General features: G+C 40.2%; 1 protein-coding gene across 1 annotated transcript in view; it reads right to left on the minus strand.

Moving 5' to 3' along the window:
- The window catches only part of LOC139061593 (CUB and sushi domain-containing protein 3-like), a 232,865-nt gene that overhangs the window by 163,427 nt on the left and 52,864 nt on the right, over positions 1-16,574 (minus strand). The window contains exons 6-7 of the mRNA XM_070547722.1: positions 13,639-13,726; positions 12,972-13,096 (exon numbers count right to left, since the gene is read on the minus strand). Of these exons, the coding sequence (XP_070403823.1) occupies positions 12,972-13,096; positions 13,639-13,726 (213 nt within the window). The remainder of the gene's footprint in view (positions 1-12,971; positions 13,097-13,638; positions 13,727-16,574) is intronic.

Genomic DNA, 16,574 nt, shown 5'->3' on the forward strand with positions numbered 1-16,574 from the left:
TTTGTTTAAAAGGAAACATCGTCTTCAAAAAGATGATAAATTCCACGTCAAACGTAACATTTTGAGAACTAAGTGAATTAAGCATACATGTTTAAAACCCCATATCTTTCTATCTTAAAGAGCAAGTCACCCCCTTCCAGAGTCTAACTCAACTCCCATTTAACGTTTGAAAAATGCGCCACAAGGACGTGTGCCTGGCAGACCAAGAGGGCGGAGTCACACACACACACATACACACACACACGCACAACACACACACTCGCATATGACATCATATGGTACCAGCTAATGTCAGAGTACCTCTTAGCCGATTGCAATGGGACATTTAAATTCAAACAGAGCGGGGTTTTTACCTGAAGAGGGCGCAGCACTTGACAGTTTTAGGCAGAATACTTAAATATTTACTAAAATGCACTAAAGTGCCAAATTTTTAACTAGATGCATCAACTGCATGACTAGACTATCATTTAGAGTTCATCAGCAAAAATGGTTAATTTAGGAGGAACTTGCTTGGTTGTCTGTTGCTGCTGCTTCTTTATTGCCCTCAGATTAACCAGTATTCCTGAATAAACTTTTGGGAGGAGGCCAAAATTAAATTAGGTTTCACGCAAGGATCACTATGCCAGAGCCTCCTCCGCTGTAGCTTCCATGCCCTTGCTCATTTTCTTTCCTACGTTTTCCTTTATGGCCTGAAAGCATCATTCATGCGCCTAATAAGCACCAAAAACACTGAAAGTGTTAATTTTTAATACCAGCCAGCTTCATTACTCTGGCTCATAAGTGTTCCTTACAGCCTGAACTGCTTTACATTCAGGGGTCTATACTGTGACTGTGCTGCCTCCTCAGCAGGATGGCCTTTGTGGTTATTGAATCGTCCCGGCAGTACAGGCTCAGCTTCAATCATCCGTACAGCAATAGCTACTGAAGCATACCAAGGACGGTTAACCCTTACCAGCTCCAGATTATCTCCCTGACCCTGTGCTCCAGCCAGGTAGAGTACAGAGATGTGAAGGGGAGGCAAATGGGAAATAGAATGAAATCACACGGTTGAGTTTTCTGAATTTCACAATGCGTGGGGAAGATTTGAGGATTATCCTAAAGATGCGTGCCCTCTACCAAAATATATGTCATTGCAGTTTTTCAGTTCTGACATTTTAGTTGCAGTTACTACTTTTTGTTTTACATAATTACCTTTTCATCTGGGGTTTGGCTTAGGGTTAACCCAAGTACTCAATTACTGCAAATGTATACAAGCAAGAATTAACCATGTGGTCACTTCTACCATGCATTAAACTTGAAATGCTTTTTAGGCTTTAACCACCCGTTGACCTAGAGGGCTTTGTGAGGTAAATAATTGATAATGTGAGTCATGTTTCCACTGTTGGAGTTCCAGGAAATTTATGGGAGGGGGGAAATTGTTTTTCTGTACAAACTCAGCTTTATCATGACTTTGCTAAGACGTCAGCACATCACGGATGTTTCTGCCAAGAGTGATGTCATTAATCAGCACAAAAAGTGCCCATGAACATTTATACCATTAAGAGTTTTATTCTGTCAAAGTTCAGCTAAATTTAACCCATTTGAAGGACTGGGAGAGCGACAGTGTGATGCAAATGTGGCGTTCAATGACCAGAAGAAGCGTCATTTTTTACAGTGCTCTGTGAGACAACGAAGCCCCGTGAATTATGACGCTCTGGGGTGGATTTTCGCTGCATTTCTTGGTTTGGGGAGTTTAGTAATGGGGAATATAACAGAGTGAACACTGTTCTTTTCTTTGCTTCACCAGCAACTCTTCCAAATTAACATTTGCTGGTTGTTTGGTTGAATTCTGCTGATGTAATTTCCTACTGAGTTACAACCAATCAGCATGAGTTCACCAAAAGTTCTGCTCAGCGACTCTACAGGACCAATCCGAGTACCTACCCCAGCTCAGGTACTGCGTTTGGTCACGCGCATGCTGTAAAGCTCCAATAAAATTTCCCTGAAGATTCAATAATGGAAACGCACCTTTAGTTTCTCTCTTGGGCTGCCATTAGGGTTCAGATGATACTAAGTGAGGCATCTAATTAGTGACTACAAGAATAAAAATTGTATTTTTGGGGTGAGAATTTTTTTTTCTCTCTTTTAGAAAATAAACTTGAAAATCCAATGCATTGCTGCATTCTCTGGTACTGGAGGATAAAAACTAAAGCTAACCAAAATAGGGATCCTAAGTCACGCCCATCTACTTCCGGACCATGGGTCCCCGGAAGAATGAAAAACTGAATGCAAGTCAATGGAGCTAAAAATGCTGTTTTCTAATTCTGCTTGTTTTGAGCCACGTATTTCACATATGATGTCCGTGAATTTTAAATAAGCATTTTGATACAAAGAATGCGCTTATTTTCTAACAGGGGGACACACAAGGGCGTCAGTTTGTTTTTAGAATTGCTGGGGACAATAATCATACACTTGAGTGAGGTTTAAAAATTGCTGGGGACAATCATTTAATAGGCTAGCATATTTAAGTATTCATCAGGTTTTAATGTTTCACTCCAATATGCACAGTAGTGTATTGACAGTTATTAAAAATCCTGTTTTGTTTTTCCAATGGCACTGAAACCCCCCATTAGCCTGTAAGCAAGGTGGAATCTTTACATCCATATAGCTAGTCTAGCAAAAAAGATCTTGTATTATTATTATTATTATTGTATTATATTATATATATATCCTTGTTATAATATTTGTGACTGTCAAATTAGATTTTCAGAGAAAAATACTCATCTTTATATCAGGCTCCACGCTCCGACAACCTAGCTGTCCGTGAACTACCAGATTCATTGATTTTAATACACTTTTCATTTCATTTCATGGCATTTGTTTACCATCTTTTCCGGGAAAGATAACTCCCTGCGCATGCTCACCCTATTAATTCAGATTGAATGCTTGGTGCATAAAATAGTGTCCGTGTAAACAGACATTTGGGATTTCCGAACAGCCAAGATTTTCATCGGATAGAGGAGATTTTGCGCATGTAAGCGTGGCTAATGTGTGTTATACAGCATCACACTCTGTTCAGATTAAAAAGACAGCGAAGTAACTTAACACTCACGAGAAGTTAGCTTCTATTAGCGACACGCTAATCGGAGCATTATCACCCATATAACTTGCTTTTCTTTTTAAAGCTACAAGCTAAACTTCTCACAGAACACTCCTAAGAGCACTCGCATGTCAAAAACAAGTCACAAAAGCTACTTAAAATCGACTTAACAACATATTATTCTGCTCACGTGTACTCACCTCCACAAGCTACATGCTAACAGCCGGGGTGGCTGTAAGCACGCCTGAAGGACCCCTGCATTAATCACATTAAAATATCACCTTATTTTGGTGTTTAATAAAATATAGCATTGCTTACCTCTTGGAGCTAAACAAGAATAAGGGATTCTTGAGCAGTGTGGGTGACGTGCTCTCCTGCTTATCACAACTGCTGACGGCTGCATGCAGGGCAGCAGGGTAGAGAACTCAGCATAACACAGGGCACTTTTTCAGAAATGTTACAAATGAATTAATTAATTGATTACGGTTTTATTTTTATTTGAAGCTCAAGTATAAATAATTAGATGCCAGTTGCGACATTAAAAAAATCTGCTGGGAGCAGACGTAGGCATACGATCTGAGCTGGTAAAAAAAAACTCATCTAGGCTTTTTTGAAAGTGGAGGGGACACAGCTGCCAATCACAAATTTTGCCGCAGACATGTCCCCGGCGTCCCCAGTTAAAATGAAACCTATGGGGACAAACTATTTTAGGTTTTGTGTGAAAATAAGTCCAGGACTACGAATGTGCTTCACGAAAGTGATGTCATGGAACCAGACACCGAGAAAACTGAGGGAAAATGGCTGTGAGTTCAGCGAACTTCCCACAGGAGAACAGATCCGCCATAAATCTGGCCATGTGGTAAGTAGCAGCTAAGCTAGGAGAGAGGAGATTCTGTAACGTGTCGATTTCTAGTTTGTAATCATGCTTAGTACGAACTTTTACAAGCTGATAAATCTCAAAGTGCGTGACTGGCATGGTCAAAACACCCGTCTTTATTTTTAATTTAAATTGCAGTACGACATGTGCAATCCAGGGCAAAGCGGATTAGAAAATAGCATTTTTAGCTCCGTTGACTTGCATTCATTTTTTCTTTTTCCCGGGGACCCATGAGCCGACCGGAGAGGGTGGAGACTTAGGCTCCCTGTAGAATTAACATGTTGGCAAGGTTCCAATAAACTTGTAGAATTCTTGCAAAAAGAGTCGTTTAGTCCCATGAAAGACAGACCTTTGATCGATAAATGAAAACACAAGACTCAAAAGTCCTAAAGTCATTTTGGTTTAAAGAGTAAGAGAATTTCATGTCGATAACAAAAAATAAAAAAACACTCTACTTGTCAGTTTATGAAACAAGTCAAGCCTGTGGTCTCAGCAGAGAGCCGAAGTAAAGATCAGAACTTCTTTCAGGATGGTCAATCTGCCTCTTTTAACAAACCACCTACAGTAGCAGATAGACTGACCAATGTACACAGAGAATGATTGATGACATCATTAAGGTGGCACACAGTGTTCCAATGGCACTCGTTCTGGTAGGAGATTTAATGGGCGCACACGCACACGCACACACGCACACACACACACACACACACACACACACACACACACACACACACACACACACAGTCATTTACTGAACCCGCTGTAAGTGCCCGAGCTCTTCAGCTCTCTCATTCGTCTTCCTCTCACTTCCTAAAAATCAACATATGTGCATGGCTGTGTGAGTGTCTGTGCATGTGTAAGAGTAGCTGACACACACCTTCGTAGGGTCGGCACATCCACCTAACTCCCCTGGAGTTCACAAACAGACACAGGCAGAGAGAACGAGTTGGCTCGGTGGCCTTGCCATCTGTCCATTAATCAAGGTGCCACATGGAGCCCCTCTCTCTGTCTCCGTCTCTGTCCTCACTTGTGCTCGTAAAACATTATATGAGTGGAAAATGGACAGTGCACTTGTATTTGTGTGTTTGTTTGATATTTTATTGTAATTTTGAGATGTTCTGGGAGCTTTCTGTTCGTTCTATAACATCCAATAAATAGATTACCACTCCTGCCCGAATTTCTATTTGTATTCATTTTTCTCTGTCGGTTCACTGTTGTGACATTCATGGCTCATTTTCCAGAGACGTTCACTCCATTCTCCCTTTAGTGCTCCAAACGACACGTTTAACTATATAAAAGTGTTATGATAGGAGTGTCCCTTTAATAGGTTAGCTGGCTTGATGCTTCCTGACAGATTGCCTTTCCGCCGGTGTTATTCAGGAGTTTTCACATCAGTTGTTGGCTGGTTGGATTTAAAGGTCAAATCTGAGCTGAGTGGAGCTAGAAACGGCCTTCCTTTAATTCTACTTTTGTTTAATTCAGACTTAAAAAAAAGCTAAATAAGGACATTGCTTTGGGGGAAATATATTAAATATAATATTGATCTCAGTACCTGTTAGGTTCAATAAATACTCGTATTTGTTAGTAGATGAACCATCAGATGAATAATGTCATTTTGTTGGGATCAGGCGCATCACTTTTGGGCTAACAGCTGTTTGATTAAAAAAAATGTGGCTTACACACTGGAGCCAAGGCACATAGAAAGGGGTACAATAGCTTGTGTCATTGCAAATGCAGCCCAACACTTTTGTTTTATTAATAGCCATGCTTTCTCACATGGTGAATAATATACTCCACTGGTATGTTTCTGCATGAGTAGTGAGAATACAATGTTACTACTATTATAATCATTTAAAGAGCAAGTCACCCCCAAATCAACAATTTTTTGCTGATAAACTATATAAATGAGTGTCTGTAGACACGTGTTCAATAATTTAGCAATTGAAAGCATCTTAGTTAAAATGTAAACATTCTGCCTAAAACTATCATTGTTGCGCCCTCTTCAGGTGAAAACTCTGCACTGGATTTGAATTTAAATCTGCCAATGCTATTGGCTAAGAGGTACCCCATGACATTAGCTGGTACCAAATGATGTCAAATGCTGCTGTGAGCCTGTATGTGTGTGTACTTGTTAGCGGCTTCGTCATCTCGGTCTGTCGGGCAACGCCTCCTTGTCAGTGGTAGCGCTAGCAGCTTGCCCTCATGCTTGCTCCAGGGAGGGCCTAAGCCTCGGCCTCATGGTAAAAGTGTTATATCCTAGAAATCTGAGGGTAGTAGAGTCATTCAACAGTAGTTTCCTGGCTAAAAGCGTCCGCCAACCTCAGTTAACTATGGTTTGCGAAATTGGCCTGTAGCTACGTCAGCTCAGAATTTGATGGGTGTTAGATCATCTGCCCTCACGCTCATGGATTCATTCTCAGCTCTACTTCTGTATTTTCTGGGAGTGACTAGATTCAAGACACAGCCAAGATGGAGGTGGTGGGGACCGCCCACTGGGTTTCAGAAATTTACTGGTAAAAGTGTCCAGGTGTATATATGTATATATATATATATATATATATATATATATATATATATATATATATATATATATGGCCTCTTCAGCTGCAGGAGCCAGGACCATCCAGCCCTGTGATTGGCCAAGACACCGCCCCTCCTCCACCTCTCATCCAGGCTACTGATGAGCAAAGTTGACCTGAATCCCTCTGATGACCTACACCTATGAAGGCTGTGCTTAGGCAGTCTGGGAGGCAGCAGTGCTGGGCTTCTGCTGTCTGTGGTTTTGTTTTGAACCCATTTTGTTTTTGATGAGTTTTAACCTGAAAACTCTGAGATAATCCCCTGGGATCTTGGTAGACTGTCTTTAACAGTCTTGGTGAGGGTATTTCCCTCTTTGTTTAAGGTTAACTTGGCTTGATACAACTTTACTGACTTTGGTTTAAAACACCTGTTTTGGTAAAACGTTTAACATAAGTTTAAACCAGGTGTTTAATGTCAATAGAATGCTTTATGTTAATGTTATTATTTATGGCTTTTAACAAAGTCTTAGTATGTTGGGTTTAAAGGTTAACTCTGGGTTTAGAAACTTTTATCAACTCCGTATATTTAAAAAGGCGTTCTGATTCGGTAAAACTTTTAACAAAGTTTTAATCAGGTGTTTTTCATGTAGGTAAACTGTCTCTTAATGTTAACCTTTTTGCTATGTTTTCATTTGGAATTATTTTTATAATGCCCTCCATCTGTTTGCTCCCTTATTTTTACAACCTTTTTATGACAATTAAACCCATTTTAAATCAAGTATCTTGTTTCTTATGTTACTCTCTCATTCACATTTTAACACCTTCTGTCGGGGACATAACATAAATGGGGGCTCGTCTGGGACGTTTTAACCTCAGACAGTCAAGGAACAGAAAAATCCCTTGGTGGCGGTGTTTTCATGCCGTTTTAATTGTTTTAAAGGTTTTAAGCAACAGATGGCTGACTGGACTAGCGGGCGCGACTGGAGGCCCCGCCCTGTTGGAGAAACGCTGGTGGAAGGACTTTCAGAGTCCACATGAGTCCACTTCACCAAACCTGATGATTAAAAACAGATCCTATGCTCACACACACACACACACACACACACATATATATATATATATATATATATATATATATATATATATATATATATATATATATATATATATATATATTCACTCATTCATTCATTCATTCATACTTTGCCAGAAACTCCAGAAGACACAGGTGGGGGCCTCAACTATCGCCTGGATTAAAGACTAGCTGACAAACAGACCACAGTTTGTGAGGCTGAAGAACTGCACATCAAACCAGGCGATCAGTAACATTGGAGCACCACAGGGGACTGTACTCTCACCATTCCTTTTCACCCTGTACACCTCAGACTTACAGTACAAATCAGAGACCTGTCATCTACAGAAATACTCCGATGACTCTGTAGTCGTCGGGTGTATCAGAGATGGACAGGAAGCTGAGTACAGAGAGCTGGTGGAGCGCTTTGTGGCATGGTGTGTAAACAATCATCTGACGTTGAACGTGAACAAAACAAAGGAGATGATTTTAGACTTCAGAAGAAACAGGGTGTAGTCAAACACTGTTTCCATCATGGGAGAAGAAGTGGAGGTTGTTGAGGAATACAAATACCTTGGAGTTCACCTGGACAACAGACTGGACTGGAGAAAGAACAGCAAAGCCGTTTACAAGAAGGGACACAGCAGACTGCACTTCTTGAGGTCGCTTAGGTCCTTCAATGTCTGTAGCAAGATGCTGCAGATCTTCTACAAGTCTGTTGAGAGTTTAATGTCTTCAGCCATCGTCTGTTGGGGTAGCAGCATCAGAAGCAGGGACCTGAAAAGGCTCAACAGCCTACTAAAAAAGGCTGGTTCTGTTCTGGGGACGACTGTGGAACCACTGGAGGAGATAATGCAAAGAGGGATTCTCCAGAGAATCAAGAAAATGATGGACAACCCTGAGCATTCTCTTCACAAGACTGTCAGACAACGGAAGAGTGTCTTCAGTCAGAGGCTTCTTCAGTTTCGCTGCAACACTGACCGCTACTGGAGATCCTTCCTGCCAACAGCCATTGTAATATACAATAACTCTTTGACGACTTGATTATTATTATTATTATTATTATTATTCAGAGCTACTACAGCAATCAATTTCCCTCTGGGATTAATAAAGTATTTTTGAATTGAATTGAATTGAATTGAATGACCCCAACAAACAGGATCAAAGACAAGAGTCAGCCCTGATGGGTTGCAACCCAAACTGGGAATGTGTTCAACGTTCTGCAAAGTATGGGGTCACAACTCTAACTTGGTTGTACAGGGACTGGAAAACCTATAAATGTCCATAAATGTCCTGTCCAAAATGCCAAAAACAGGCATTTAAAGATAATTGGTGATTCTAAATAGACTGTGTGTGTTCATTGTGGGTTGTCTCTATACGACCTTGTAATGGACTGGCCACCTGTCTAGGATGCACTCCAACTCCTGTCCAATAACTAGGGGATTTAAGGGTTATTCTAATAACCTTGACCTGCATTTCAGATGTGTACCGAGTCTCTGTGACCCTAAATGGGATTAAGAAGGCATAAATTATTTTCTTAACTGTCCAAAAACAAAACTATCATAGACCCTTTAGTATTCACTGTTATACAGCCTAATGTGGGATGCAACCAAAGGTCCCCCAATCCTTGATGTGAAATACACACTCCCAGCTAAAGCTAATCTTCCTTCTAGCTCCATCTAATGAGTCACAAGTCAAAGTGCTTGTCTAGGCATCGGTAAAGTTTCAAATACCTTTCAGTCTTTCAGCTCCAGAGGAACATGTCTCTCATAAATTTGAGCCCTCTTTATTTTTTGAATTTCAATATTAGGGTTATTTTTTCTGTCCCTGAGGGAATAAGTAAAATGGTATCTCCAGGTTCTGCTTTCCAGACCAAGCAGGCCGTCCACACCGAACTACTTTGTATGGTTAAAACTGAAACAGCATATGCAGTGTCTAGAGGGTTCGATCTCTTCAGAGCATTCTATAGAGGTTAAATAGTGCCTTGGTGTTATTGTTTGAAATAAGATTTGAGTGGAGCATGCATCCTGTCCTTCACGCTGTCTCGATGTGGTTTCTCTGGGATTCACAGATTTTTCTACAGAGCTTATTTAGTGCTAGCAACGTTCAAAACTACAAAGTTTTACTAAAGAGCCACAAGGTGAGGAATGAAAAGGACACCTATTTTATCAGTAACGCTGCTGTACAAATAGTCTTTCAGCCGACAGGAGCCTACCTGAAGTGAAGCCTGTGGTTTGGGACCATCTTCTGTCATACGATGCCTAAAATAACAAAGCCTGGACATATTAGTTTCTTAGCAACAGCCATTAAAGAAGGATGTTGGACAGAGCTGTTTATGTCGAGAGCATCACTAATTGTGTTTTAGAGTTTTCACGTTGAACATCCGCTCCTCTGGAGTTGTAGTGGACCAGTGAAAATGTCTCTACCCACATCACATCTCAGCAAAGACCCCGTCCTGATCGGTGGCTGTTTACCAATGGGCCTAACTTACTGTGCTTCACTTTACAGCACTGCACTCCTCCTGAGGGACTTAAGGGTACGCCCTTCTATGAAGAGATTTAGGTAAAATAAAGACCCCCTTATATCATATTTAGGGAAGACAAGAAGATAAAAGTCCTTAAAACAACAGAACGGTCAAACGAAGGTGACAGGTAAGCTAGACCTGACTGAACTGGATTGGTTTTATCCTACCTGTCTACAAGGATCTAGGCTGTCATGGTAACGAGAGCTTAAAGGGTGTCAGTTCACCCAGGATGTCTGGTTCATGAGAGGAAGGCAGGAAAGTAGCAGAAGCCCGGGTTTAGAAAGTGTCCTTTAACCTCGGAGCGCCAGAGCTCAACCTGGAGCTGGACGGGTTTCACTGGAGATCCCAGGTGCTACTCATCCTCCCTTCCTTCACAGTTTAAGGGCTGTGAGCCAACAAACAGTTACTGTTTTTAACACTTCATAGATTAAGAAGGTCGTTTGTTGTCTTTCTTAACTTCTTCTGTTTCTCTAAAGTCACTTTATCATTCCAAATACTATTTTCCAGTTTCACACTCGGTCTTTATGTGTCACAGTAACCCAGTGTCATTCTTTCAACACACACACACACACACGCACACGCGCGCACACACACACACACACACACACACACACACACACACACACACACACACACACACTGAAAAGTGTGTTTAATGTTAAAGTATGTGTGTCCAGCCACGGTCTGAATCCAGCTGAAGGAAGACATGACAAACGACTTTGGCATTTCACATGAAAGACACCTCCAGTGTGTGGTGTGTGTGTGTGTGTGTGTGTGTGTGTGTGTGTGTGTGTGGTTTTTGTTTGAGCCCACTCATCAGCACATAGACAGACTGAGATATGTGAACTCTTAAGTTGTTGTTTTGTTTAATTATAAGACATAAAAAATGAGCATGTAGCTTATTGCCTCTATGCTTAAATTACGTTTTCCACCTGAATAAGAATCATTACTCCTCCCATGATGAACATTTTATTATGGCTCTAAAATGAATGTGAAAATTTCCTTCTGGATCAAAATCATTAATTTTTCAGCATTTTTTATGCATTGAAGTTGTTAAAAAACAACAGTTATATATTCAAAGTGTAACAAACCATAAAAGCAGCAGAATCACCGAGGTTTCTTAGCCTCGACATCTACACAGACAGTACCCGAAGCAAAAGCATCTTGTTCTACAGGTCGGTCTGGCCACTGACTCAGCAGGACTGATCAGTATTGGGTCATGCCAATCACAGCGCTCTATCAAGCATCATCATACGTTGGTGATATTCTTAGTCCTCACACAGCAGGTCCCTGAGGTCCAGTGAACAAAGCCTACTGGTTGTACAGCACCAGGCTAAAAACTATAGGAGACAGATCATTTGCTGCTGTGGCCCTCAGACTCTGGACGTCTCTCCCCTGAGCCTGAGATCCGTGGACTCAGTGGTCTCCTTTAAAAAGCAGCTGCAGACTCACCTGTTCAAGCTGGCTTTGCGTGACCTTAGTCACCGTTTTCTTATTCTGTTCTTTCTACCTATTCCTCCTTCCTCAGGAATTCCCACTCACTCTCTCTCTTTCTTTACATTTTTTAATAACAATTGTCTATTTTTGCTAATTTTAAACACATTTTTAATCATTTCCTAGACTCTTTTTTTATATTTTAAAGTTTTTGTTTTTGTGAAGTGCCTTGTGATTTTTATCTAAAGAGGCATTATAAAAAAAAGATTGTTTTCTTTCTTTCAGTATGGTGGGCCAATGACAGTGCTCCATCAGTTTGGTGGGCCAATTCAATTTTTTTATACATATTTAGCGCCAAATCACGACAAGAGTCATCTCAAGGCACTTCACATAATAAACATTCCAATCCAGGTCAGTTCATTAAGCCAATCAGAAATAATGTTTCCTATATAAGGAAGCCAGCCAATTGCATCAAGTGACTTTACAGCAATCCTCATACTAAGCAAGCATTTAGCGACAGTGGAGAGGAAAACTCCCTTTTAACAGGAAGAAACCTCCAGAGAATCCTGGCTCAGTATAAGCAGCCATCCACCACGACTCACTGGGGATCGAGAAGACAGAGCAGGCACACACGCACACGCGCACACGCACACGCACACACACACACACACACACACACACACACACACACACACACACACCAAACAATGTGTATGGTTACATTGTGATTTCTTAGTAAATATTCTATTTGGGGAGAGATAAACTTTATTGTATTTATTCTAGTGAATCTATAATTAAGCGGGTAAACTAGTAGTAGCACATCCAACGTCAAGGAAAGCAAAAAGTTATTATCAGGAGAGGGAGAATGTTTAAGTGGTTAGCAGCAGTGTGCAATCACAGCGCTCTATTGTAAAAACACTAAAGAGAAATTCGACAAGCAAGCAGCAAACTTAACTTTCTGGGAACTATTGGGCAAATCTGTAATTAGCTGTGATGTAGCTGGCAGATGCAGCCAACTCTAAAAATCTGTGGTTCCATTAACAGACTTTGTTCCTGAACGTTGTGCAGATGGAGATCTTAAAACACGTTCCACCCCCTGGACTTCAGGATGATCTAAAATATAATCTGACAACAGGTTTGGTCCCTGATGGAGGCTTAAACATGTCTGGTACTCTTCCAGTTTAATTTCAAAGAGTCTGTAGACAATCAAAAGCTAACCTGGAGGCTTTAACATTAACACTTCAGTGTAATTTAAGTTTAATGGTAAATTAACCTTAAAATGGTAAAACTGCTGACATTTTTATCATAATAACCATATGAACCGACAACAATTTTGCGAACTTATGGGTCTTGGACTTAATTTTCTGACATTTCAGACCAAGAGCTCAGTTTTGTTCTGTTTGGACACATTCTTCCTTCAGCCATGTTTGTTGCTATGTGACAACAAGCTGAGGGGTAATGCTCACCTTTGCACACCGGTCGGTGGTCGCTCCAGGCTGCAAAGACTTCGGCGACTCGCTGACAGCTGATGGTTTTGCTGCCCTGGAGGACGTAGTCCTCTCCACAACTGAATTGCACCACACTGCCAATGCTGCACAGAGAGTGAGAATTATATTCAATGGAATAAACTAACACTGTGGCCCAATCCCAATACTCGCAATGCGCCCTTCAGTGAAGTGCACTTGGAGGAAGTGCGCAGTAAGGTTTCGAGTGTGTAGTTGACAGTAACTGCCGAACTGGGACAGGGAGAATTGTGCCACCGAGCATGCTGGAATGCTGGTCGCTGTTTGTGCTACTTTAAAAAAATTTTTTTTAACAACTTCAAACAATTATTTGACAAAATTTACATTCAAACTTAAAATGAACTTCTTTCATTTGAAAATACATATTTTCAGAAAAGGCACTTGGGCCGTTGTTCCTCCTTCTGCAACAGTTGCATCAATGCGGACTTGGGCGAAGTGCAGATCAACTGTGCAAAAGGGGCGTGGTCAACTTCTACACTTGAGAATCAGGACATCCTAAGCACTCACACCCTGGATGGGAACGCTCGACTGAAGGGCCCAAGGGTGGGAGTGTGAGTATTGGGACTGGGCCTATGAGTGAGCAGTTGATGTCTCTAAGTTTACTGAGTACCTGAAGTCGTTGCCATGGCGTTTTCCGTTCTCTGGCTCTCCCGGATCAGGGCAGGAGTTTGACGCCTGTCTCACTCCACCTTCATGTACTACACAAAGAGAAAGACGCAGGCCACCAGAACGTTTAGGTTAGACCTAGTCACAAGCCATGAATGCATAGTATTCAGAATGCTCCTACTACTGATTAGATCCACTTTTCTCAATGTATTTTTTTTTAATATTTGTTAAATATTTGTGAAAGTCAAAAGACCCAAATGTTATGAATACAAATTTGCTATCAAACCACAGGAATGCTTCAATGCTCTCTGGCAATATTTGAAAACCATCTGTTTTGTCATTTGATAGAATTCAGCACCAGCCTTCCTGGATATGTTTCCAGCAATTTGCCTTTGGTCTTTGGAAAACCGCCTGCCTCATCACTTATTCACTTTAGAGGCAGCAGGACACAGATTAGACCAGGAGACAGACAGATTTGGACAGTTAGATGGGAAGACGAGGGACTCCGCAGACATTCAGACACATGATTACCTCTCTGAGAAACACAAGAGCTGATGATGGATGACTATGAACAGTAAACATCACAGGAAGCGGGCGACAAACAGAACTTTACAAACATTGACATGAAGACAAATGTTCATTTTCATCCAGATGGAAATTTTATTTTATTGAATTTATTATTATTCTGTCCTGTATTTGGTCCTATTTCCTGTCTCATTGGTCTTTGAATTTAGTTTTGCAACCTAAATGTTTAATTAGATAAAAAGGAAAATACTTGGTGTCATTTGTCAACAGAGTTACAGTAAATCATTCAGTTAAACTTTTGTTTTATTAACATTTCACCCATAGATATTTTCTTAAACAGCCCCTGGTTGATGAAACAGAGATTACATCTGACAGGACTGATGAGCTAAAGGCTAGGCTGACCGAGACCAAGACCAGAGTGGATTGGTGCCTTGGGGAAACAGCTCTCATCTCCCAAAAATCATGGCTATTCAAACAAAACTCTTACTATTGTAAATTTTACATGTAGCAGCAAAATGAAAGACACTCTTGAATAAAGAATTTTGAATCTCAAGGGATTTTCCTGTTAATGCAACACTAAAAAGCTTTTACCTTTTTAAGCAATTGCTTTCAAGCATGCTTCAGTGATTCTTGAGCAGCCTCCCACTGGACAAAAGTCTGTCTCCTTCTTTTGCTCAGAAACTACATTACACACCTTTCGTGGTTTGGGTTGGCTTTACGCCTTTACTCTGCCAGTAGCTAATTTTAAAGCTAGCAGTTAGCTTTTGCCGTTTGCCAATTGTCAATATAAAAACACAAGAAGAACATTGTAGCTTTTAATTTGGCATCACAGCGGACTATGGAAGTAAAAGTCAGAGTAATAATGTCTTTTGAGGCAAACCAAAGTGGAAATCGTAGTGGCCTACGCTAGTTTAGCTAAAGAAGGCTACAAAAGTTACAGACTGATGGTGACCTGGCTTTGTTGCAACTGGACTTGTAATTATATTTTGTCTAACAGTTATTCAAGGCTTATTTAGCATCAGCTAGCTAATGTTAGCATCATTAAAACATGCAAAATAGAACACCTTGTCAGAAGATATTATCTGAAAAGTTCACAAAACTACAGTAGGGTTGTTTGCAACAGTTGTAATTACGATTTCCACCAGTAGGGGGAGAAGCGAGTCACTTAAGTGTATTTTCAAGTAAAGGTTAAACAATGTAGTGCTTTCTGTGCACCAACATTTATATATTAATGCCTCTGGTGAGATTAATTGTCTTGTGGAAAATTCAGTGATGCGAAAGTTTGCTGAATATGTGAAATTTAGTAAAATAGAGACGTTTTCAAGTGGCAGCATTCCAAAGAGGTCTCAGATCACTAATTAACTCATTAGTTCTGTTAGATGTAAATGTTATCATTCCACACAACAAGCAGCCACTACACTATCTATAACAAGTGCCCAGGTGTAGCACAAAGGCACTTGACTTTGCTGCTTTAAATCCCAGAAAATAAATAATAAAGTATTGCAAATTTTTTTCCCATCTTTAAAGAACTTAACCATTCAAAAATGAAAAGAAAATAATTTTTTCAAACAATTCAAATCAGAAGCTGTTTTTTTTAGCATTTTTATTTGGAAGGTCATCCAGAAAATAGGATAAAAATACGGCAAAAAGTGAAAATTGGTAAATAAATAACTGGTGATAGATTGAGGTTTTTCTTCAACACTGACAACAAACTAGAAGAAATATGCATCAGAAAGCCCGAAAACCTCATGGTGATTTATTATAGGAGCAATGGATGTGAAAATGTATCCTGGTCAGTATGCGTTTAAAAATAACAGAACTGCATCTGTAAATACAAGAGTAGATGCCATCCATGCTTTAATCAATGTAAATGAATTTAGCTGAATTGAGTCATGAAGTTCTTTACAGTTCTATTAAATCTACTACATTATTTTTTAAATGCACTGTTAAATGTTTACATTGCCTTTTGTTGCACCTGGAAAGCACATTGTATTGCCTTTATGTATGAAATGTGCTACAAAGGTAAGATGCCTTGTCCAAATGTCGAGTTTTTACTCACTCATTATGATTTCCTCATAAGAGACCAGAATCCTGGATAATTCAGTTGAAACTGAAATCTAATAATGACTAGACACGATCTTCATGAGCTGGAACTTCACTGATGAACTCTTTGGGATTATTATTACCAAGACATGGTCTAAATTATTAGAGTAATCTTTTAATAATGTTGGTTCTGAGCATTACATTCAGACCAAAGTTTAACACGTTCTACAGGTAGTTATCGTTCACCCTCCCAAAGCTGCTTTTGACAATGTTCTATGTATTTCTTGAAAAGCAGCTAATAAAAATTAAATGAAACCGTGTGATCTGATCTGGTGATTAACTGTGCTGCCATGTGGGTCGCTACTGTCTCTA

Source organism: Nothobranchius furzeri, chromosome 19 (assembly GCF_043380555.1).
Source record: "Nothobranchius furzeri strain GRZ-AD chromosome 19, NfurGRZ-RIMD1, whole genome shotgun sequence".
Lineage (NCBI taxonomy): Eukaryota > Metazoa > Chordata > Actinopteri > Cyprinodontiformes > Nothobranchiidae > Nothobranchius > Nothobranchius furzeri.